The sequence below is a fragment of the Clarias gariepinus genome, chromosome 5, assembly GCF_024256425.1.
Source record: "Clarias gariepinus isolate MV-2021 ecotype Netherlands chromosome 5, CGAR_prim_01v2, whole genome shotgun sequence".
In the NCBI taxonomy this organism is placed as follows: Eukaryota; Metazoa; Chordata; class Actinopteri; order Siluriformes; family Clariidae; genus Clarias; species Clarias gariepinus.
In genome coordinates this window covers 15,282,255-15,307,186 of record NC_071104.1, presented here as the reverse complement: position 1 = coordinate 15,307,186, position 24,932 = coordinate 15,282,255, and the positions used below count along the sequence as shown (strand labels likewise).

Below are 24,932 nucleotides of genomic sequence, written 5' to 3'. Positions count from 1 at the left end.
GTAGCTTCTTAGGCACACATATTTTCTGTATTATAGCCTGTGTATAACATTAAAAAATAAAATGAAATCAGCACCAGTACCTGTGTTTTGGCTGATTGAAACCAGCATTAACCATTTCCTCAATTTAAACCATAGTAGCTCTTCTATTGGATCAGACAACACGGGCCAGCCTTTACACTCCATCTGCATGAACACAGCTTTGCGGGTTTTCTGTCTTTTAATCACTTTCGATATGTCCTGACCACTGCAGCCTGGGAACATCACATAAGACTTGCAGTTTTGGAGTTGCTTTGACCAACTTGTCTTGCCATTACAATTTGGCCTTTTTCACAGTAGGCACATTATTAATATCTGGTTACAATGGAAGCTGGAGGTGGGTGGCATACTGTATATTAGGCAGCAAGTGAAACTTTTTTCCCTGAAGTTGTTTCCAGTGATGTGTTGGAAGTAGAAAAATTGGCAAGCATAAGGATTTGAGTGATATTGACGAGGGCAAAACTGTGATGTCTAGAGGACTGGGCCAGTAGAAAACTGCAGTTCTTGTTAGATGTTCCCAGACTGCAGTGGTCGGGATCTACAGTACCAGTACAGTACAGTACCAGTGTTCAGAACAGAAAACAGTATATCATTGTTATTGTGGCAAAGGAGGGACCTAATCAATAGTCATAATGTTATGTTTGATCGGTGTATTTGTTCTTGGTGGTTTAGTCATTGGATATCTTGCAGTCCAGATAGTTGAATGGGTGCCTACTAAGTATGGCTTTGATCTCGGACCCTGCATAGTTGCGAGCTCTTGTGCTGTGATTCTGTGACAGAACGCGGCAGCACTGGTGTCGGTTGTGTATTGAACGCGTGGGAAACTTTGGCGGGTAAATATATAATAATAATAATAATAATAATAATAAAGCTCTGTAGAGTGCTGGGCTGATGCGGAAAATAAACGACAGCAGAATTCCTCGAGTTGACGGAAGCATGCGGTGGAGTTAGGGAGCACGCGCTCTCATGTACGCCGACTGTAACGAGAGGAGCGAGAAATGCACCGAAAAGCAGGACGAGGTCGAAAGCCGATCGAAGCGGCGCGTTGTGATGACGGTACGGTGTTTCGTTTATGATCGAGCGCTTTACTGTTTTTTTTTTTTTTTATGAATGGTTTTAAGCAGCCGAGTTAATCGCATGGCGATCAGATCAAGTTCCCCGATTTGTGCGTGCGTGTTTATTGTGTAGGAGGGTGGTAGCTCGGGATACGGATCAGCGAGGACTATACAACCGAGAATTAGAGGATCAACGCTTTCACGTGTCCTTGGTCTAACTTAAAAGTGGAGAGTAGAGAGTGTTCGCATATTACTAAACCTATTTGCTCAATTCATTTAAATATTCATCACCCATATGTTTAATTATTCTATTTATTTCCTTATGTTGAGTTTTATTTGGAAATATAATGACGTGAAAATATATGTAATTTATTTACAGATTGTTATAATAATAATAATAATAATAATATAATAATAATAATTGTGTCGGGTTGATGGGCGTGGCTACAACACACGTGCAGGTATTGCGGATGGGTGGGTCTGGATCCAGGAAGTGTGTATTTACATTTTTTTCTGGCATTTGCTGTGTATCTACAGCTGTTGTTTCCTGTGAACAAATGTACATTAGTTTTTTAGTACTGTAACTCTTTTCATTTCTGATTTGAAATGTCTAGTGTAGTCTTTTATTCAGTGTGAGAGCATGCTTTTAATAGCAGGATTAAGGAATCTACTAGGGTTTTCAGCTGTTAAGTGGAAACACCTTTTTGTTTTATTGTAAGCATGTGAGTTATATTTATAGCAAAGATCTACAGGCTTTCCTCACTTCCTCTTCTGATGCAATCGGGAGAAAAAAGAAAACATGGAAGCTTTGCCATGACTATCAGAAGAAACTTTGACCCCAAAACAAGTTCTCTCTCTCTCTCTCTCTCACACACACACACACACACACACTCTCTCTCTCTCTCTCTCTCTCTGTTTCTTTCTCATGCTTCTTCATGTACTGACATGCCAGGAACTGGAGGGGAGGAGATAAAGGAGAACAAGAAAAACCGGTGAGCAGCTGTGAGGCAGAGAGAGTGTATGAAAGCAGGAGAAGAGTCGAAGAGTCCAATCTTGTCAGCATTTAGCATTCAACCCCAGAGACCTGGAAGAAGGACAGAAGGAGACCTACTGCCCTGGTGGAAACACATACAATGAGAATTTGAAAACTGCCTTAGAAAAGAGAACATTGAGAAAGCATGGGGGAAGTGGATGCATAAATCTGTATCCGAGATCAAGTAAGAGCTTCATATCTTATTCTCTTTTGTTCTCTCAGATCATTTCTGTGTAAGACAGCTCATTCCAGCTGACTTTATTAAAGTAATCCTTTCATGCCATGTGTATGTGTTACAGCTTGCAATGAGACATTCCTCCTTTTCCTGTAGAAAGTGAAACTGTTTTCATTCATTGGAGAAATAGAGACAACTGTGGTAGTCTAATATAAAGGAAGCAGGTTACTATGCAAGGACATCAAGATTTATTTTTATTTTTGTTTGTCTATTTTTATCAACAGTAACCTTGACAAACTGAATCTTAACCAAAGCAGAATTCATAACCACCTGCAGCAAGACACCATCTGAGAACACATCTTCAAAGCTTTATTCCTGAAAGAAATTTCACTATATGGCACTAAGTGACTATCGGTATACAAATGACAAAAAGATGAACTGAGATTTTTGTACCTTTGGACTATCCATTGTGTTGTAGTATGGAGAAAGGTCAATCCACAAGTCTGACACCTGTTTTCTGGACCAGATGAGGGGTTGCAGGCCAAGCTTGCTCCAGGGCCGACGGTTCCACTGTCGGGAATGGGCCCTGGAGAAGGTGAAGAGATACCTGGAGGCAAGAAATCAGGTCAAAGGGGGGCAGGACATATCCCATCCCCTGTCTGGAGTCCTTGTGATAGGGGGGCCTGGTACAGGTAAAACGGCCTTCTGCACAGAGCTGGTCTGGCCCCAGTCAGAAGCAGGGAAAGAATTCGGGCTGGCATCACGGTGTCTGGCTTGGCACTATTGTCAACGGGAATATGCAGACAGCCTAGAGGTTTGGAGGTTTGTGCTGGGCCTGGTTGAGCAGCTGCGTATGAGTCCTCTATTGCCACCGGATTATTCTAACCTGTTGGCCAACCATGCTGTTGCTACCAGCCTAGAACCTCTTCATTGTCAACGTGACCCAGATGACACCTTTAAAAAGTGAGTATTTTTTATAGTGTTCTGTATCACTTTTGTAGTGCTTCTGATACAGATGTAAAAATAGAAATGCTGTGTCAATGGAAAAATTAGCATTTTTAGGTTTGTGCATTTATACAACTACACAAAGCATTCATGGAGTCATTCCCTTTTTTTATATCAACATTTTTTTACCTTGAAGTTTAGATTTTTCCCTTTGATACTCTGCTTTTCATGCTGTCCATGTCTGCTTTTCGAATATGTTTTACTATTTTCTGTCAGCTGTAATCTTTTTTTGTGTTGCTCTTACATTTTTCTTGCTCCATCTAACACTCAGTGCCTTTTAGCCATGCTAATAAAATCACACTTTGAAGATCCCCTTTAATATTATGTCATTTTAACCAAACAGTTCCTTCCACACAGTGGCTACTTCAGTCTTTTTTTCATTGAGACCTTAATTAAATTATTATTTTTTGCTTAAAAAGCATGTGAACTTAACTTGATTTTTAACTAAAGCTCAAATTAAACCTGCCAGGTCGAAGTGTCAGGTTCCTTTCATTTTCACATTTCACAAAGACATTAAATCTGGATTCGTATTTGCATTTTAACAGCTTTTTTTTTGCTCTGAAGTGTAATGAAGCACTGTCCTATCCTGTAGCAGTCTGTCAGTGCATCTGGGCTTAATCCTGCCTGTACTCCTTTTTTTCCTTGTCTTGTCTCTGGCACCAAGCCATTATGTGATACCCCTTTGAATGCATTCTTTATGTCGAAGACAGGAAAGAGGCAATTGTTCTGCTTTTCTGGCACTTATATTTATTTGTTTATTCCATGTAACGTAATAATGCTGTCTATTCACAGCAGTCACAATAGGCTTTAGAAGGCATGAATGGCAGTTGCTTTTTACAACCCTTTTAGGGGGCGGGGAATATAAGCCTGAAAAAATGTGTCCCTACTGTGTCAAGTTGGGTCTAGTTGGTGAGGTCGCCACCACCATGCGTCTGTCACTTTTGTCCAATTTTTTTTCTCTGTTTCTTCCTTGGTATTTAGCGAGCTTTTGCACGTTGCTACAATTAGATTTCTCTGTTTGCTGATGTCAGAGCTGAGGTTCTCACTTTCTACACACCCCTCACACAACCATTTGCAAGCTACTGAGATATTTTTTGTACCACACAAACAAAAGGCTGCATGTTTTTAAAATGTAGAAAGAGAATAGTTCAGCGGAGGTGTGCAAACTTAAGGTGTGTAAACTGGGCTTCCTGGGGGGTCTAGTTACTATTGCTATATATATATATATATATATATATATATATATATATATGTTCCATACCAGAAACAGAGATGAGAGTGCCAAGTGGCCAGTGCAAGTTATGTTGTGAAACTTAACTGATAGATGTCAAGTCTACTTTTAACAAAAACAGATTTGAATCTTCAAAAATTGGCTCAACTCACATTTAACTATGTCAGATAGGGTGTGATCTTGTAGAGTATTGACATTAACATTTACATTATTCACAGATTTACACCCATTAGACACAATCTGGTATTATTAACTGAACTAATGAACTAATATATTAGATGCTATCATTTATTTAAACAAAATTAGTTTTATTAACCTCATATTTGTTTTGTGCATGTTTAAGTGTAGAAAATTAGTTACTTTACAATATTAAATATGCTATGCACTTACAGTTTTTTTTATAGGCAAAATAAATCTATATAAAGGCTTTAGTCAGTCAAGTAATTTAATGGCGTTCATAATTGTGCCATACTTCAGGGTTTTAAATTGTAAACAAGAAACATAACTCTTAACTCTCAATAACGTCAATCTTTACACAATATTAACATGTGGAGAGTGATGATAATAAGGATAATAATAATAATAATAGTAATAAAAAAAATAATAATCAATTAAATCAAAATTCTTGTGAATTCATGAAATATGATGTAGTTCTATTATCACTCACTCACTCACTATCACAGGGGGCCTGAAGGCTATAACATGAGATTTACGGACAAGGTGTTGTACAACCGGGATGGGGCTAATCCATAGCAGGACACACAAATACCCTCTATCACATGCTCATTCACACACTATGGGCAATTTGAGAATGGCAATTAGCCCAATCTACATGTCTTTGGACTGTGGTAGGGAAACCAGAGTACCTGGAGGAAACCCACCAAGCACGGGTAGAAGATGCGAGCTCCATGCACATAGACCAGGGGTAGGAATCGAACCCAGCCCCTAAAGGTGCACGGCAACAGTGCTAACCACTAAGCCATCATGCCACCCTCAGTTCTACTATTTTTCACTAAAATAATGATGGGTAACAATATGTGTGCCATTAATAACACTGAATACAAATGGGTAAAAAATATAATATGTTCACACTATAAATAAAAGTCTAGCTTAGCTAGCTTAATTTCAACTGGTTTATTCCTTGTGTGTACAGTACATTGGGATAAAATCTAAATTTGCTTTTTGGAAACAGAGTGATTTCTGTTTACCTTCTGTGATAACTATTTCCTTGAACCTAAACCTGTCACACTGATGGACTAGGAGTAGTGTTGAAAAAATCTCTTATTTTCATTTTGGGTCAAGATTTCCTGCAAATGACTAAGACTACATAAGCAGCTAGAAAGCTGTTAAACCTTCGGGTCAAAAAGGCTACAGTAATTGAGTTCTCCTATGCAGCTAGCATACAGTAGTCCTCTGACCTGCATCCTGTAATCAAAGTGCTTAATATTTGAGGTGGACTCTTTAGAATCATTGGATTAAAAAAAAAAGAATATTGTGTTATATGTGATATATCTGATATGGCAGGAAGTTTCACACAATGTCACCATCACTGTAGAAGGATGGTGGTTAGGTGGTTAGATCCCTCGATAGGTAGTTTGTTGTCAGCGAAAGGATACCCACTGCTCTTTGATTGCACTAGCTTTTCTGTTTGTGCAGTGGTGTGATCAGGGCCTCACTTTTCTGGCTGTTGGCTACAGAGGCCTGATATTAGGTTTCATTTGTTCAACACCATTTATTTACTACAGATTATGATTTCATAGTTATTTAACCAGTTACTGCTCTACTAACACATATTCTTTTATGGCTGTCAGAACTGGTGACTGACAGAGTAATTAACACTGGTGGAAGTAGTTTTAAAATCTTACCAGTACTACTGTATGTAAGTGGTGGACAGTCATTCAAATCTCATAAATCTATTTTTAAATTTCGATTTATTCCATTTTAGAATGTTAGCTCAGTTAACTTCTGGTTTCTGGTGTTTAACCCCAAATAGCATTAAATAGAAAACTAGTGCTCTAGGGTGTACAATATCTCCCACACACCAAGTAGTGCCCTTGATCAGGGCTTCAAGATCAATTTGGGATTCAGCCTTCTTGTTAGCTTTGTAGCCATAAATAAAAAAAACATGGATGATCCACAGGGAATTTGGAATGACTTGACGGAGATTTTAAGGGAGACTAAGTGTATTTTTTTCCTTCAGATAACGTAACATTATCAGATCTGTTTTCTTGCTGAAAGTGCTTCTGGGATGGTTTTGAGTATGGGTTTTGGCAGGAAGCTGCTCTCCTCAGTACTGACCAACTTGTAATTATTGGTTATTAAAACACCTGTGATGTTGAGTGATACATGTAATGAAACATCCCAGTGGTGTTATGGTCTATCATCACCGCTCGTGGAATGCCTTGTTGAATCAGACTAATTGTTGTATAAACTATTTTATCTGCATTTTAATTAGCTGTTAAATAAATTCATTACCAAATTAATCTAAATTATATTTTGGAAGGCAAGATACCTTTTAAAATAAATGTTGTGGCAAATAATTTGTTAATTTCTTATCCAGAGCGACTTACATTTTTATCTCATTATACATCTGAGCAGTTGAGGGTTAAGGGCCTTGCTAAAGGGCACAACAGTGGCAACTTGGTGGTTGTGGGGTTTGAACCTGGGATCTTCCGAACCGTAGTGCAATGCCTTAACCACTGAGCTACCCCTGGCCCTGATTATGAGTTGTGCAATAAAGAAAAAATGTTGGTTGGAGCTGACAGAAAGGTGGTAGGAATTTAGCAGCAGCTGCATAAATCCATGGACTCAACCTGCCTTGTGTCAACAGTCCAGGATGGTGGAGCTGGTATAATGGTTTGGGGGTCTGGTAATACCAGTTGATTATCGCTTGAATGCCACAGCCTGTTATTGACCATGTACATCAATTAATGACTACATGAACATAACAATGAGTTCAGTGTTATTTAGTGGCCTTCCCATTCACCAGAACTGAATCCAGTATAGTGTAACACCTATGGGATGTGATAGAACAGAAGATTCACAGCATGAAAGTGCATGTGAAAACAGGAATTGTGATATCAACATAACCAAGAATCCCATAGGAATGTTCTTCAAATATTGCAGAATCCATTCCATGAAGAATTGAAGCTTTAAAGGATTAGTGGAGTTTTCCTCATAAAGTGCTCAGTAAGTGTAGTTGTACTTGATGCTAAATTAGGTTACATACTATAAGTTTAAGATGTCCAGACAAAGTGTGTTTGAAAGTATATTTCCATTTTTAAGATCCTACTTAAAGCGCTCTTTAGGTGGTGGCTTAGTAGTTTGTTGGTTTCCTCTCACAGTCCAAATCCATGCATTGTAGGCTTATTGAGATTACCAGTTGGAGTGATTATTGTGTGAATGTGTACCTGATCTTTACATGTGTCAAGGGTCATCTGTTTTTCAGTGACTTGAGCCATGTATACTCTTATAATAAACCTGCACACAGTAGTGAATCAGAGCATTTTTTTTATTTGTTTTTAAAACCCCAACTTGACAATATGGTGCATAATGTCCACCTGAAAGCAGTTTAGAGCAAATAAAAACTTTAGTATTCTGTCAGATCTGCACATAACTTTTCTACTTTTCTAGAAATTCCCTACAGTATAAATTGTTATTAGAAGACAAGCCCATCCGAGCCTAGCTTGTTCCTCACCACCAGCTTGTGAAGATGAATAGGAAGGACTGCCTGGAGTGAACCCACATGATTGCAAGGATTGCACTGAATTGTAATTATTATGATTCAGAAGCACAGTTGTTAATTTTGCCAAGTAATTTCTAATAGATTATGAATTAATCAAGTTTAAGGCTGACATCTTTAAATTAAATACAGTAATTTAAGTATGCCTGAATTAGTTGTATAATTAACAGGGCCGGGAAGTATGAAAATATTGAACTTTGATCAAAGTGTCTGCTGTCTACAGCATGCTCAAGGGTGTTGTGCCAACATCTTACAATCCTCAAGCATGCATGAAGACACAGGAAATCTCTGAGCTTCCATAGCACTGACTCACTATGCCACATGAGCCACACCTCAGGCCAGAAAAGAGGAGGATGAGACAAGTGCGGGGAGTGTGAAAGAAAGAGGCGGATATTCACTGAGAAATGGTGTTAAAGTAAAAGGAAGGCTGTTTTCCCATTACAGATTCTTGTGTTTCTGTTCCAGCCCTGAGATTCATTCTTGTTGTGGTATGTGTGTGTGTATATATGTATGTATAAATTTGCATGTATATATTTGTTCCTTTCCCTATAAACTTTGATAACACTTTGGGTCTAAACCTGTAAATAATGTAAACTTTGAATCCAATCCTCCCCCTCGGTATCATTACCCGCTTTGTTTTTGTCCTCTTTTCTGTATTCCCCTGATGCCTCCATTTCCTATGCTGGGTTCTATAATTGCTTGTGGGAATTTGGTATTTCTGACTTCTGATCGCAAAAGGTTGTAGTGCTTGGATCTTAAAAAGATAATTTTTATGGACTGTGAAAGTGTCTGAGGTTGAGAGGCTAGTGTTTCTTCTGCAGCTAGGCTGTGTGATTCAACCATATCCTTAACACGTACATGCTGTAGCATAATTAATACATACAAACATGGCTTTTATTAGATTGCAATTATGTACTGACATGTGGTTCGCTTTTGCCACAGCGCTGATGAGAAGTCACATCATTGTTAGTCAAGATTGTTTATCCAGGGTTAATAGTTTGCACTTTTCCTTGCAAGTGGTAATTATTTTTAATTTTCCAAATTGCAAATAATGCAACATTGGACCCTTAATTACTTCTCACTCTTTGTTCTCCACTCTCACACGTTTATACACAAAATACACGTTTTTTCTTAACAATAAATGTATTATGAGCAATTACTAAAGATGCAGTAAACAATTCAGGACTGATATGAGGGATTGGTTTGTGCCTCAGAATAAATGTTATAGAAATGCAATAAATGTGAGCAGTAGCTGTAAATATATGGAAACAGTTAATTCAAAGATATTATTAAATGCTATTGCAACCAAGTAATGTAAAGATTCTAAAATGATGTATTTAAATGCTGCATTAATATTTCAATAATCCTTTCTTACTCTTGTTTCTTTCAGGGCAGTTTTGGAGACTTTGCTCTCTTTACCCTCTCCATCTCAGCCTGTTTACCTAGTGGTAGATTCTTTGGATTCTGGCTGTGGTGGGACTGTTGGAGTTAGTGATGGTCTAACAGTAGGGACTATAGGTGCACAAAGTACATCAATAGCAGAGCTCCTCCTTAGGCACCACCAGTACTTCCCACCCTGGATTCTCCTTGTCTGTTCTGCCCGTAGACAAAATAAGGTTGTGTGCAAGATGTTTTCAGGTATGCACACCTGTACACACTTGGCAGTATCAAAGCACTTTTTCTTCAGACAGTAAGGCATGCCATGTTTATACTCCGTACAATACTAAATTTTGTAACCCATCTTATCTAGATATTATAAGCTTGGACATATGGATGGGTCTAAATAAACAGGGCACAACATTGATTGGTTGAACACAATTGATTGGTACAAGATATTTCCTAGACTTGTCTTTATTGGCGAGTCATGCCAGGCCATGCAGTTTATTGAGAAATTGTGATTAGTGTTTTTCCAGTTTTATAAAAACAATTAAGTGTATATTCAGTAATTTTGCACTACTTTCACATCTCCCCTTTGTTATTCTTCCATAAAATCAAATATATCTCATCTTTGTCATGCAGGGTTTCGAAAGCTGTGTCTAGATGACTTGCGGAAACCTGCAGCTGTGCAAGATGTTCAACATTATATTCTTCGAAGGCTAGATCAAGAAGGGACACTGCGGCGGCTGCTCACACCAGAGACAGCCGACATGCTTAACTTGCTGCATATCAAGAGTGGTGGATGCTTTCTGTTCCTTGAGCGAGTGCTGGATGGTGTAGCAAGTGGTTTGGTAGGGCTCAGAGAAATCCGGGACATACCAGGTACACTAAATGGCCTATATTTGTGGCTCTGTCAGCGGCTTTTTCCCCGAAGACTCTTTGTCCATGTTAGGTCCTTGCTCAACATTATTTTGGCATCCCAACGACCTCTAAATCTTGACGAACTCTTTACTGCTGCACAAACTAGGGATGCTTGCCTGATACATGAGGATTTTCTGTCACAAATGCGTGCTTTAACAGCACTGATTGTTGATGGGCCAAATGGGAGTAAGCTCTTGTTCCATAGTAGCTTTGCAGAGTGGTTAACTGATGTAAAGTACTGCACACAGAAGTTTTTGTGCAGTACAAAAGATGGACACCTTTCACTTGCCATGGCCCTGTCATTGAAATCTAAAAACCTTAATACAAAAGAGATATGCCAAATGGGCCATCACCTCTTAAGCAGTGGAATACATTCAGGGGATCCTGCACTGCTTGCACTATGGATGCTTTGGACTGGAGTTCCCATGCTTAGCAGTGGTGGCAGGGGCTCTTCTGCTCCTGTACCTCAACATATTCTTTCCGGGAAAACACCTGTGCTGGTTCAACTCGACGTGTTACAGCTTTTGATGAAAAGTGGTGTTTACCCCCTCACCTGTTCCCCAGACAATGGTCCAAGTGTGGGTGTACACTGTGTGGGTAAGGGGAGAGCAATAGTGAGAAAGGCGCTGCAAAGAGAGGACTCTGTACGAGCACTTTTGGATAGTGGGGTTAATGTAAACAGGACAGACCCATCAAATGGACGAACGCTGCTTTCTACTGCAGCCCACTCAGGGCTTGTAGATATAACTGCACTACTACTGTGTCGTGGAGCAGACCCTGCTCTAAGTGACAACCAGCGCCAGACACCACTAACACTTGCAGCCAGACAGGGCCACGTGGGAGTACTTCAGGTTATCCTAGACTGGATTCATGATCAACAGTCTGATACTGGTCGAACATTGCTGGAGCATGCAGACAGTGAAGGATGGACTGCTCTGAGATCAGCCTCATGGGGCGGTCATAAGGAAGCAGTGAAGATGCTTCTTGAGGCAGGAGCAGAGGTAGACGGTTGTGATCCAGATGGGCGTACTGCTTTACGAGCTGCTGCTTGGGGGGGTCATGAGGAGATCTTGCTTACTCTCCTTGGCCATAGTGCTAAAGTTGATAGCATGGATCATGAAGGCCGTACTCCACTTATTGCTGCTGCCTACATGGGGCATAAGGAGGCAGTAGAGATATTGCTGGATGCTGGTGCAGAAGTGGACTTGGCAGATGGGGACGGACGTACTGCGCTCTCAGTGGCTGCGCTGTGTGTGCCATCAGCAGCAGGGGGAAGAGGACATGGAGAGGTTGTGAGTCTCTTGTTGGAAAGGGGTGCTAATCCAGAGCATAAGGACAAAGATGGGATGACACCTTTACTCCTTGCCTCCTATGAGGGACATGAGGAAGTGGTAGAGCTCCTCCTAGAGGCTGGTGCTGATGTGGATGAGAGTGCTGGAGCCTACCCCTCAGCCATCACACCTCTCCTTGCAGCTGCAAGCATGGGCCATGCCAGCACAGTAAACCGCTTGCTATTTTGGGGGGCAGCAGTAGATGGTATTGATGGCGAGGGTCGCACAGCACTCTCCTTAGCCGCCTCTAAGGGCAGTGTAGAAGTTGTGCGAGCCCTGCTGGATCGAGGCCTGGATGAAAATCATAAAGATGATTTAGGCTGGACACCACTGCATACAGCTGCTTGTGAGGGCCACAAGAGTACTTGCACTGTACTCACAGAGAAAGGTAGTATGGCTAGAGTTGGCGAACTGGATGTGGAGGGTCGAACCCCACTCATTCTGGCAGCACAGGAAGGTCACTGCAGTACAGTAAGACATCTGCTTGACCGCAAATCACCTATTGATCATCGAGGGTATAATGGACACTCTGCACTCAGTGCAGCTGCCCTTCAAGGGCATGGGGAGGTGGTAGAACTACTCTTGAGACGGGGAGCTGACACTGATGTTCGAGATGCAGAAGGAAGACCTCTTCTGTACTTACTAATTCTGGAAGGGTGTTTGGATATAGCAACTTTACTTATAGAGAAAGGGGGTGTTCCACTAGAATCAAGAGATGCAGAGGGTCGTACAGCACTTCATGTAGCAGCTTGGCAAGGTGACTTAGATGGGGTTGAGCTGTTGCTCAGACATGGGGCAGACCCTAATGCTCTGGACTCAGAAGGTCGACCACCACTACACTCTGTGGCATGGAGGGGGAACAAGGATACTGGCAGATTGCTCCTCAGAGCTAGGGGCATAAATGTTGATTTGGCTTGCAAAAAGCAAGGTGCCACAGCACTCAGTATTGCTGCTCAGGAAGGACACACTGAAATTGTGGCCATACTTTTGGAAAATGGTGCTAAACCAGATCTAGTGGATCACTATGGCCGCAGCCCAGTAAAAGTTGCAGGAAAGAGAGGTCATTTTAGCATTGTCCGCCTACTAGAGAGTTATGGTGCAAACCCATTTCTCGGATTCCCACCTTCACTCTGTGAAACTCCAGGCTCCTCCTGTTCCACCATACTGAAAACTCAGGTTTCCATCTGCTCTGTTGAGGGGTCAAGAAATGGTGACCCAGCCACTTCCTCGACCTCATCAAACTCTTTGTCAGCCTCTTGCTCACCTGCTTCTACAGCTGAGAGATTCCCTTCAGTTCCTGGTTCTCAGACATCTTCATCCACGTGTCACTCTCTGGCCACGGTGCAGACTGTGCCTGCAGACACCTTAAGCTTTACGCAGCAGATTCAACAGCACTCACTACCACGCTGCCGTAGTCGGCCCTCTACCTTGCCTCTGCATGTCTCAAACCCCTCTAGCCTACAGAGAACCACTGCAAGGAACATGCAAAAAACTGTTTCCAAAGATAATACTACCCATGCACAGTGCACATCTTTTGGACCACAAGATTTACATGTCCCTCTTAAATGCCTTGGATTGTCACATACTTCTGACTATATCCTGAAGCCCCAAACACCTCATTTAATTGAGAAGGAGCTAGAAAACACCTCCCTAAAATTTGGAAGTTGCAAATGGAACTCAGTAATAATGTCTCTAGGGTTGACACCAAACCAAGAGAGTGGTATTAGACAGGCAACAAATAAAGACAGTCCACGATTAGGCTATACCCCACTTAATTTTCATTCCAATGTGCAAAAAGAGAGCTGGGATGGACTTAAAAAAACAACAATTTCCCCAACTTTTGACCTTTCAGCTATCTCTCCACATGGTGCCTTACTAGAGGAATCTATGTTCATAACAACCACAGACCCTCAGCTTAATCTCAAACAGGCCATTAAATTGCAGTTCGAGGGGCCAACCAGTGCAGCACTTTACAAGAGGGAAACGCCACTCTAAGGTAAGGGCATATGTTCCATTTTTATGAGTATCTTAAAAAGTTTCTTTTAAAAACTGAACCTAAAAAATTAACAGATTTAGAGTAATTACAAAGTGAGGAGTAAGAGACACTTTGTTCTTTACAGTCTTCCAGGAGAGAATGTTTGGAATGCTAATGACAACTTTGTCTATTGTAGGCAACCTGTTATAATTAGGAGCTCAAGGAGGACAGGGTGCTATGAAGAATATCAGTATGTAAGTCACTCAGGGAAGTGGATAACTCTCTATGAGATGAGGCCAGCAGACCATCCACACAATATCCTTTTACTTCCTAAAAAATATTGTGAGGTGGGCTAAAGGAGCAGCAAAGCAGAAGCAAAGAATTGATGGACTTCAAAGGCCCTATGCAGTGTATCTTCCTGAATATGTGATGGCTAGTCACCATGGACAACCAACAGCTCCTCTTCACTCAAATACCCGCACAATCACAGAAAATATTCTTACAAAGAAACACGACTGGGGAATTTGGTTGCATGCAGGAAAATGCTATGAGGTGATCAAAGATCATTGCAAAAAGGAAGACAAGCCTAATATATTTTTTTATTTGCACACATATGCCAGGGCTATATACTGTATGGTTGCTTTCAAGTGGCCCAAGTGAGAGCATGCATATCCTATTGATGGTAAATGCATGGTACAGGGTGTCCATTAGGTCCAGCATCATATTGTTATTTATTTTTTTATAGACTATGATGTATTTAAGCCAAGAAGAATGATTTAAAATAACTCATAGCTCATAGCAAATCAACCTAAAAAATTATATATTTTACAAAAGAAAAATATAAGCATTTGTTCGGTTGACATTTTCTCATATGATGCTAGACTAAAGGGACACCCTGTATAACAAAGCACCTTTTAATGCATTTATTTCTTTTTGCAATATAATCTACACAATGACCAGAGGCCATTTATTTATCTGCAATGTGTTCTGGAAGGGGAATGATTTTTCACAAAAAAAGACTCCCGCATTAACACTAGTAACCAAAGTAACTAGCAAAAACACTATAACCATTATTAACTGTCCCTCTGCCTATTTTGTATTCCTTTAAAGAGATGTTCAGGTTATCAGTGATGATAACCATTTTTCTGCCATTTTAAGGCTGTGACTTTGAGCTTGGTGTTTCCATACTATATTTTAATATATTTATATTTGTTTTCATTGTATTCATTGTGATTGATGTCCTTTTGTGTAAGCAGTGAATGAAAGAACTGCTCAGCCAGATTTCTTTTCAATAGTTAAAGGCAGGTTGTATTACATGGATTAAAAGAAATTATGGATTTAAGGAGATATTACAGTTGGAAAGAGAAAGAAGAAAGGAAGGTTGCCAACAATCTGGATAATAGCAGGTGCCATAGCAGGAGCAGTGCCACTACATGAGAAAGAGGTTCCAGGAAAAGAGGTTCCAGAAAAAAGAAGGGATTTTAAACTTTGGTAGATGTAATATACTTTGTTTTTAATATATAAACACAGTGTAAATACATTCTTTGTTATTATAATTTTTAATGATGTTAACGACTAATGTTAAAAATTGTTCATAAAAATGTACTTTTAAGTGACATTCCATCACAGACTTTGTAATGCACTGTGACAATCTTGCTGTTAAAAAAAGCAAGAATTTCCTTCTCTCTATATATAGGTCTCAAACACAATGTGGTCAGTTACCTTTGTCATCACTATAAATCAGTACAAAACTGGGGTCAGTAAAGTTTCCTATGTGTCTTATGTGCTAACATTCTTTGTGTGTGTATATAAAAGATTGTACTATACATTTTAGCTTTAACTGTGTAAAAATGTTTGCTTAGTTTTTTTTTTTTTGTTTGTTTTTTGCGTGTCCTGGTATTCTTTTCAGTGTGTGAAAATATCAGACATTCTCCCACGAACTTTTTTGTTTGTATATCCATTGTGATACATTCTCTCTTTCTCCTTCTCACCACTTATTGAACTGTTTTATTGCCTCTCCAAAGCTTGTTACTTCCAAAAAATCCTCTAAAGCAAATAGAGCAAACAAGTCCAAATGCCACCTACAGTACGCACACATCACATACAGCAATGTCCACAGATATATGCAAATTGTACACAAACTGCATGTACATTAACTGCATGTTAACTAATGTCATACAGCATATTGTTTGGGTCCACTTATTTGTTTGGATGAGCAGTGTTTCGTGATTGTATCACTCTGGTTATATTTGTTCACCACATAAAATTCCAATTCTGCCAATTCCAATTCAAGCGACATTAAAACCATTACTACAGTAAATGTAGTAACCTTTAACTAAAATGTACAAATGGGATATATATATATATATATATATATATATATATATTTCCACTAGTGGAGCAAAATAAATGATGCATTTGGCTATACTTTCTCTAAAATGTAGGTGCTCTATATTTATTTCATATTTATAGAACTCCAGTATAAATGCAGTATTACTAACAACCATGTGGTAACAGTAAATATTTTTTACTTATCAATTTGCTGTGTACACAATTTATTTATTTTATTTTTTATAAGATTTGTTTAGTCAGGAGTGTCTGTGTACTGTCTTGTTAGGTTGTCGGTTTTGTTGAGGCAATGAGGCAGTCTGGACTTTTTTTTTCTAAATCTAAGGTATTATGTCTATGCAACGAATGATCAAGTATAATAATGGAGACAATCAATTTTGCAGCATTAAGGAACTTAAATTGGTTTACAAAGAGTTAAACTATTATGATGATTTCTTTTAATAGTGTATTGGTATGCTGATAGTTAATTAAGTAATTAATGAAGTAATTTGTCAGCTCACATCTAAGAGCTCCATTAGTGGAAACCGGACACCATAGAACCACATTATTTGCCCACTCTCAGCACAGCCAATACACTGCCACTGTAGGTGCATAGTATTGTTCATGGTCCTGGTATATGTAACTCAGCAACATTGCTTTTTTTCCCAACCAAATTCATGTTAGAACAGGTTAATCTGGTTTCTGTGTTGCCTTTGTCCACAAGCTAACAGTTTTATATGGGACAATTCATCTACCTGTATTTTCTAACATTTATACCCTTACCTCAAATAGCATGAAAGCCTTTCTAATACACTGAACATAGTATTTGTTTGGAATAGCTAACTGAGTGGAACTGACATTGTGTTAAAGGTCAGTACACAGGAGGGAAGAGAAATATGGGTTAGATTAAACTGTAAATTTTGAAGAACCAAAATAAAAGTCTATTATGCAAATATTATTCTAAAACCCTAAAAATTATTACAAATTCTTTAGTTCAAAGGCAAATTTATGTAACTTCCTTGTCACTCTTAGTCACTGTGTATTTGTTACCACAAATGATAAGATATATTATTTTCAATAAAGCTTACATCCACACCGCTTTAAGAGGAACCTGAATAACATTGTCCCTAGTCTAAAAGCATTAGCGAAACAGCTAAATTCATATATGAATAACAGTGTGTCTGTGTGTTGTTAGTCATCATCTCCTGCTCTCAGTGGGAAGCTTTCAGCAGTTGTTCTAAACTAATATTCTACATCTTTTGGCAGGGAGGGGGCGGGGGATTCCACAGTAGTTTGAGACCTAGTTGAGATTTTGAAGAGACATCTCAAGATTCCACAGTTATGTCTAAGAGTGTCTAAAGTAACTCATGACAAACTACATTCCGGCAATTGTTGAAACCTGACATGGTTTTTAAATTCCTTTTTATCAAGCTAATGCTAAATGTGTTCATACATAAACACCATCCACCCCCACAACATTGAAGAATGTGTCTGTTTTTTATTGAGAATTGCTTATGTTGCAATGCCCCATTATAACACATCAATACACAACTCTCCTTTTATGCCAGATGGTTGCCTGGAGAGTAAGACACCCTTTAGGTGATGTTACCTTCTGTTTTTACACTGAGGAATTCTCACAATGTGACACCTGTAGAGGGGCAGATTAAAAAAGGGTGGCACATCTTTTAAGACTAAATAAAGCATACATACAGTAACTATAGCAAATTATATTCTAACACTGCATTAACCACACAATTTATGATTAGATTGACATTTGTCAAATTATACAAGCATGCATAATGAAAGAAAAGTTAACACAACAAAATACAGTTGAAACAATTTGATCTTCAGGTCAAAAGAATCAAAAGACAATCAAGATACTCCATTAAAAATCTTTTTACACTTATGCAGTGCATAAAAACAACTTGTAACAGTGAAACAGATGGGCTGGAAACATTAAGTTGGCCAGAGGAAAATTACAATACAGCTCAGTAAATAAAAGAGACATACCATAAGACAGTACAGTAGGAGAGGTTTTTGTCTTGTTGTGTGTATATATGTGTATCTGTACCATACAAACAGTATCCTATTCAAGGACATCTTGCAAGTTCTTGTTAAAGAATTAAGATTCTAAATAAAGGTCAAAGTGTGTAGAATTGTATGATTTGTGTGTAGAGTGTATGATGAAGTGTGCAATTGTAGGGATTCATTAAAGTTTATGCATTACTTATATGTGGTGGGGAGCCATTATGGTATGTAAAACAGTACTTAGCCTACCGCTTTGCCATACATTAATCAGCCACAACAATAACACCACCATAAGTAGAACTTAATAACATTATTAATTATATACAAGTAAACTGGTGACAGGACAATGGGCACCCAAGGCTCATTTACGGCTGTGGGGACCAAAGGTTAGGCTGTCTGGCCATGATAGAAAGGCATCAGAGCACCCAGCGTATCACATTGCCACATTCCAGACCTTAATCCCACCGAGCACCTATGGATAAACAAGTCTGATCAAGGGAGGCTCCATAATGCATATATGCTGATATAGTCAGAAACCAGAGCTGCCCAAGTGGCCAAAGGGGAATGCACAGGGGGGTTTAATGTTATGGCTGTTTAGTGTATGATTTCCCAATGTGGTAATATCTATAGAAATGACATTACTTGGTTTGAAGTAATTATTTATTTGTACTGGTATATCTTAATGCAGTGGTGCATGCTGTCTGAAACCACCAAGAACCCATTGGGAAGTAAGGCAAGCCCTCTGGGGCTGCTTAGTCCCTCAGTAACCATTATTCTGCCTATCCCTTCAGGTGGGTATAGCACCACACGATGCTGCTCTGCCCAGTCTGCTACTAGTACTGCTCCATCGTTGTCAATGCAGAGTCCCCAGGGGCTGGTGAGGACAGGTCCCATACTAGAACAAACTCCCAGGATGCGTAGAATATTCCAGTCAGGTCCCAGAACCTTCACACAGGGTTCTCGACCTGTCTCACTGCCCCGCTCAGACACTGCCATAAGACCTGTGTGTAGACATGCTGTCACAAGGTATGGTCTTTGGAAACCAGTGACTACTGTTCGCTCCAGCCTTGAGCCAGTTTTTGGCTCAAGCCTTAGGGAAGTTAATGTGCCCTTACGAATATCTGCAACAAGAAATTCATCTTTTTGTGTCACTGTCACTCCCCTGGGTGCTTCCAGCTCATCTCGTGGCACCCCTGAAATATAAGGTCCCCCTCCAAAGGTTTGGAGGAGGCGTCCATGTCGATTAAATATGAGGAGGGCTCGTTCAGCTGCACAACTCAAGGCAATGAGACCTTTGGAATTGACAGCGACATCAAAATAATTGTGGCAACATCTTGACGAGCTTCCAGGGTCATTACTTGGAGAAGTCACTTGCTGGAAAACATTGCCATACTGATCAATTACCTGAACGCGGGCATTCCCACAATCAACCAAGTAAAGCTGACCCTGAGGTGTAGCATGGACACCACTTGGTAAAGTAAGGTCTGCACGTCCTGAGCCCTGTTTACCAAATTGTCGAACAAGATGAATTTCCTCAGCTGCTAATTTCTGAGCATTCGCCTCAAGTTCATGTAGGGGTGGTTCACTTCTATGTCCCCAGATCCTGAGCCCATCCTTGTGCTTCTGCTCAGTGGTTATATGTTGGTTTTGCCTATCTTGGTATGGCCTATCAATTACTGACAAAGACAATGAACGTGAAACTCCCCAAGAATATTTTTTATGTTGTGGGTGTTGTATTTGTGATTGGTTCTCCTGACTGGGGCAAGATTTAGTCTTTAATCCTGAGGACTTCTTCTGCCTACTGAATTTCCACTTGCTTGATTGGTCTTTTCCACTTATAAGTGGATGAGAAAGCTCACCACTGGATTTAGAGAGTCTGTGATTTGCAGTGGTGTATTTTCTAGAAGAGCTGACAATAAACGTGTATCCAGAATCAGCACTCTCGGAAGGAGAAGGAGCATGGTCATCTAAGGATATACTACGTTGAGACAAAGGACTATCATGTGACAACAGATCCTGGCAACTGTGGCTTGAGTTGGGATCTCTCCGACTCTTGTGGTATGGCACTGAGCAATAGCTAATCTGCGCTTTTTCTTTGAATGTGTTTTGTTCCTGTCTATCTGATTTTGGATCTTCACAATGAAAACTGGATATATATGGACCTCTCTGTTGCTGATAGCCTCTTTTTGATAATGGATATTCCAGCTGCTTTCTTTCTGATTCTGAAGAAAGGGATTGAGTTAACGCATTTTGCTGATACAGACATTCTTCTCCATCTGATTCCATGTTGCTAAGCAATGCTGGTACAGCTAAGAAAATCTCATCTCCTTTTGATTCAGATGTGGGTGATTCACACTCTTCCTCCTGTGATGATTCACACTCACTGAGGAACAGCTTTGAGTGCCAGTGGCCCATATGTAGTGACAGTGGTTTCACATCTTCATGGGATTCTTCATCACTTTGGGCTGACAGTTTGATTTTTCGGACCGCTCTCTGGCTCAAATAACTATTTGATGAAATAAGAACCTGGCTGTGTCCAGACCCTGCTCCATCAGGGGTGCTCCTAACTCCTTTTCCTGGCTCCGTCAATTTATCACACTGCCCAGAAGAAGCATAAAGGGAACACATTTGTCCCCGTGACCCATAGGCACCAACAGGAAAATTAACAGTGTGGTCCTGAACCTTGATCTCACCAAAGGTGACAGCTTTTGGTTGAGCACTGGGCTTAAACGATACACGTTTCAGAGCAAGTGAAATCTCCCATGGCTGGAGAAGCTCTGTAACATACTTAAAAAGCAAATCATGCCTCTGGTCTACTTCATTATCATCTTTATCTCCATTTGCATTTTTTTCATTACTTTTTTTAATTTGATCTTGTAACTGACCGATTTTGTGTAGGCGCTGATCTATAAGTGCTTGCCCAACACGGATGGCTGCTGAATTATCTCTTTGTAACTGCTCCAGTCTGCGCTGTAGATCCCGATGATCCTGCTCCACTCTCTCCAACAGGCGCCGTTCCTCCCTTTGTGCTCCCAGCAGAGCACGTTCTACTCCTCGGGCCACTACTTCGGCCTCAGCAGCCTGTTTCTCCCGAAGGCGTCTAAGCTCAGTCTCACTAACTGCTAAATCACAGAGGGCCTGTGTAGCCCAACAGGGTAAGGGCATGGAGGACATTGTGGTATGCTGTTTTTGTTTTTCTGGATCTTCCGAATCTGACTGTGCCACTGGGCTAAGCGAAGATAGTAGAAAGGAACTATGGGGACACAATAAACATCACTGCACTGAATTTAGAATGACATCCGGGATTGTGAGACTCATGTTGATCATGTCATTAAATTAACAGGCATTCTTTTCTCAGGGACCTGTATAAAAAATCAAGAGAAAAAAGTACTATGTTAATGTTATGTTAATTATAATTATATAGCAAAGAGTTAACTCCAGTTTTTAGTTTATTACCAAAAAACTCAAAGTATCATTATACAGGGTGGGCCATTTATATGGATAGACCTTAATAAAATGGGAATGGTTGGTGATATTAACTTCCTGTTTGTGGCACATTAGTATATGTGAGTGGGAAAACTTTTCAAGATCGGTGGTGACCATGGTGGCCATTTCGAAGTCGGCCATTTTGGATCCAACTTTGTTTTTTTAAGAGGAAAAGGGGCATGTGACACATCAAACTTATTGGGAATTTCACAAGTGCTTGGTTTTAACATAACTTTATTCTTTCATGAGTTATTTACAAGTTTCTGATCACTTATAAAGCAGTTATTAGCAGTTTACATACTAATAACACGTGAGGAGTAAATAGAAATTGTGTGTTGATGTCTGGTGGACGCAGTAACAGGGTCATTGCAGCAGATTTCAATGCAAGACACCCAACGAGACCACCCATCTCCCATGCTACAGTTAGCAAACTGCTAATAACTGCTTTATAAGTGGTGAAATTCCCTAGAAGTTTGATGTGTCACATGACCCTCTTCCTATTAAAAAAACAAAAGTTATATCCAAAATGGCCGACTTCAAAATGGCCACCATGGTCACCACCGATCTTGAAAAGTTTTCCCCCTCACATATACTAATGTGCCAAAAACAGGAAGTTAATATCACCAACCATTCCCATTTTATTAAGGTGTATCCATATAAATGGCCCACCCTGTACATTCAAGGCGACATTACTGTTATCTAAGATTACAATATTAAAACTGTTTTGGCGCCTTGGTGTTTTAATAAACATTTACTAGCTGTTCAAATAGTTAAGTCACAGGCAGTCTTTAAACAATTGTAACCTTAGTTTCTACAAACAATATACTTTGAATTATTTTAAGTTTACTGCATTGATTTGTTATTTATTACAGGTATTGCATATCATGGTATTTATTTATTTATGTGTTTTAATTTAGAAATTAATATTATTTAATTATTATTTACAGTGCATTATTAGCTATTATTTTGTCTATATCTCTGCATGTGTAATATTTAATTTATTGGTTATGTTACTTATAATAAGAGGAACTAACAAGTTACCTGTCCTGGGTTCCCAGGGGGACAGGTGAGAAAGTGACACGGTGTGAGAAGCACATGAGAGAAGTTTATATACTGTCGTGCTGTTTGGCTTAATAAACTAAGTTTTGCAAACTCAACTGTAGCCCGCTTTTTACCCACAGCCAGATAGAGACTGGAGAATAGTCAGAATAAACAAGAAGGAAGGGTTACACAATATCAAAAGAGCTACCTCTCCTTAAAGTACTTAATTTTGCACAAAAAATAAAAATGCATGTGCATGTTTTTTATTATACTGCTTCCCTAACAGAATTTTAGAATCTCAGTCTGTGACCTAGCTGACCACTGACATAAATGTAAAAGTAAAACACTGACAAATGACATTAAGAGCGAAACTACATTGCCAAAGATTTGTGGCCACCTGAACATCAATCCAATACATGAGCCATCCGCAAACTGTTGTCTCAAAGTTGGAATCACAGAATTATATAGGGTATCTGTTTATGTTATAGCAGAACATTTCCATTCACTGGAACTTAGGAAGGCAGCACGGTGGCATAGTGGTTAGCATTGTAGCCTTGTACATCCAAGGTGTGCATGGTGTTTGCCCATGTTCTCCCCATGCTTGGTGGGTTTCCTCCCACACGCCAAAGACATGCAGATTAGCGTTCCCAAATATATATATATTTTTTATTTTAATACTACAGTGGTTCATCACAAATACATTACTATTTATCCAGACTTATGTTAATTGGAAAGTATTGCTTTAACACACTAAAAGCAAATTAATGCTAAATATATTCTTAACACCCCAAATCTTCCCTACCACACCTTTCATTTTATTGAGCTTATTAACAGGGACTCAAATAAGCAACTCATCTACTGATAATGCCATATACTCTTGCTGGCATACTTTACAATTGTAAGTTCTTGAAACATCTACCTCAGAAACCTGATACAGTGTGAAGAACATCAGAGGCACAACAACTGAGGAAGGGCTAAGAATGGACTGACACATGTTTAGTGAAATATAAGAGCCGGATAATGTGATATGCTGTGGTAGAGTTCAGAGAGTGAGGAGACTGTAAGATCAAGAAAATAAAAATGTAAGAGATCAGGATGAGAGATGAGAGATGAGGCGAAAAGGGAATTCAAGATCTAGCTAAGGAATTTAAGCAGTGAATATTTTATTAGCTTTTCGAAATGCAGAGAGACAGAGGAAGGAGTGTGTGTGTGTGTGTGTGTGTTAGACAAGTTGACTTTTCCTCCTCCTCCCCCTCCTCCTCCTTCTTTTCACACACACACACACACACACACACACTGAAGAGCACACACCTGCTAGTGTCATCCATCAGTATGTACACCTTGTATTAAAATATGGTAATGAAAAACACAGCCTAGGAAAAGTTATTACTACAAAAGAAAAGTTTTCTATATATTTGGGGTGTCATTCAATTTTGGGGGAATTAAAATGTATTTTACCGTACTAATTACAGGTACATGTAATATTTAAATGGTATTTATTTATTTATCTAGTTATTATTTAGACTGACCTAATGCAGTTGAATTGGCTCAGTCAGGAAAATTAGTTGACAGACTTAATTATTCCAAAACAAAAGTATTTTACTACAATCTCTTGTGTCGTCTGTATTTTGCAGTCACATGTACATCAGTCCTGAATCACCACTGTGTGTTGTATTTCCATTAGATACATTTTAAATGACATTCTAAATTATTCAAAAGGAGATCACGTATCCATTACTTTCTCAATTATACATGAGTGGTTGATACTTGTAAATAAACCCTAATTTTAGGAAAGTAAAACATTGTCTATGTTACCAGAATGAATGTATACTTATAGAAAATCATAGTAAATCAGGCGACTGACAAAATAATTCTAAACCATCTTTGTTTCTTGCTGCTAGTACATAGGCATGAGCACATGATATAACAAGTTCATTTTTATCATCTCAATAATATAGTATATAGCTCATGCAATGCCTAACATTGTACACTGAATTAGCTACAGTACTGTTGTACATTTTGTTCAAATAATAATAGACAATAAAAAAAGTCTTCTTCTCTGTTAAATGTTTTCTGTAAACATGTTTTGAAGATTCAGTTCATGAGAACACAAGTTTGTTAAAGAATATCCAGTACTACTGAAGCAGGCCTTTTGGTAAATTTATAAA

The 24,932-nt window shown here is 39.3% G+C and overlaps 1 protein-coding gene across 4 annotated transcripts; it reads left to right on the top strand.

Annotated features, from left to right (window-relative positions):
- The first annotated feature begins 811 nt into the window (after positions 1-811).
- Positions 812-18,253, top strand: ankrd50l (ankyrin repeat domain 50-like). 4 transcript variants are annotated; one of them, XM_053497120.1, is made up of 6 exons: positions 812-869; positions 2,044-2,308; positions 2,424-3,262; positions 9,668-9,915; positions 10,297-13,902; positions 14,078-18,253. In XM_053497120.1, the coding sequence occupies exons 3-5, from the start codon at positions 2,826-2,828 to the stop codon at positions 13,899-13,901; spliced, it is 4,290 nt and encodes a 1,429-aa protein (XP_053353095.1). In that variant the 5' UTR covers positions 812-869; positions 2,044-2,308; positions 2,424-2,825; the 3' UTR covers position 13,902; positions 14,078-18,253. The 4 variants fall into 4 exon arrangements, with proteins under 4 accessions (XP_053353095.1, XP_053353094.1, XP_053353092.1 ...); XM_053497119.1 differs by lacking the exon at positions 812-869 and adding an exon at positions 961-1,092 and having other exon boundaries at positions 2,584-3,262; XM_053497117.1 differs by lacking the exon at positions 812-869 and adding an exon at positions 961-1,092.
- The last annotated feature ends 6,679 nt before the right edge of the window (positions 18,254-24,932 follow it).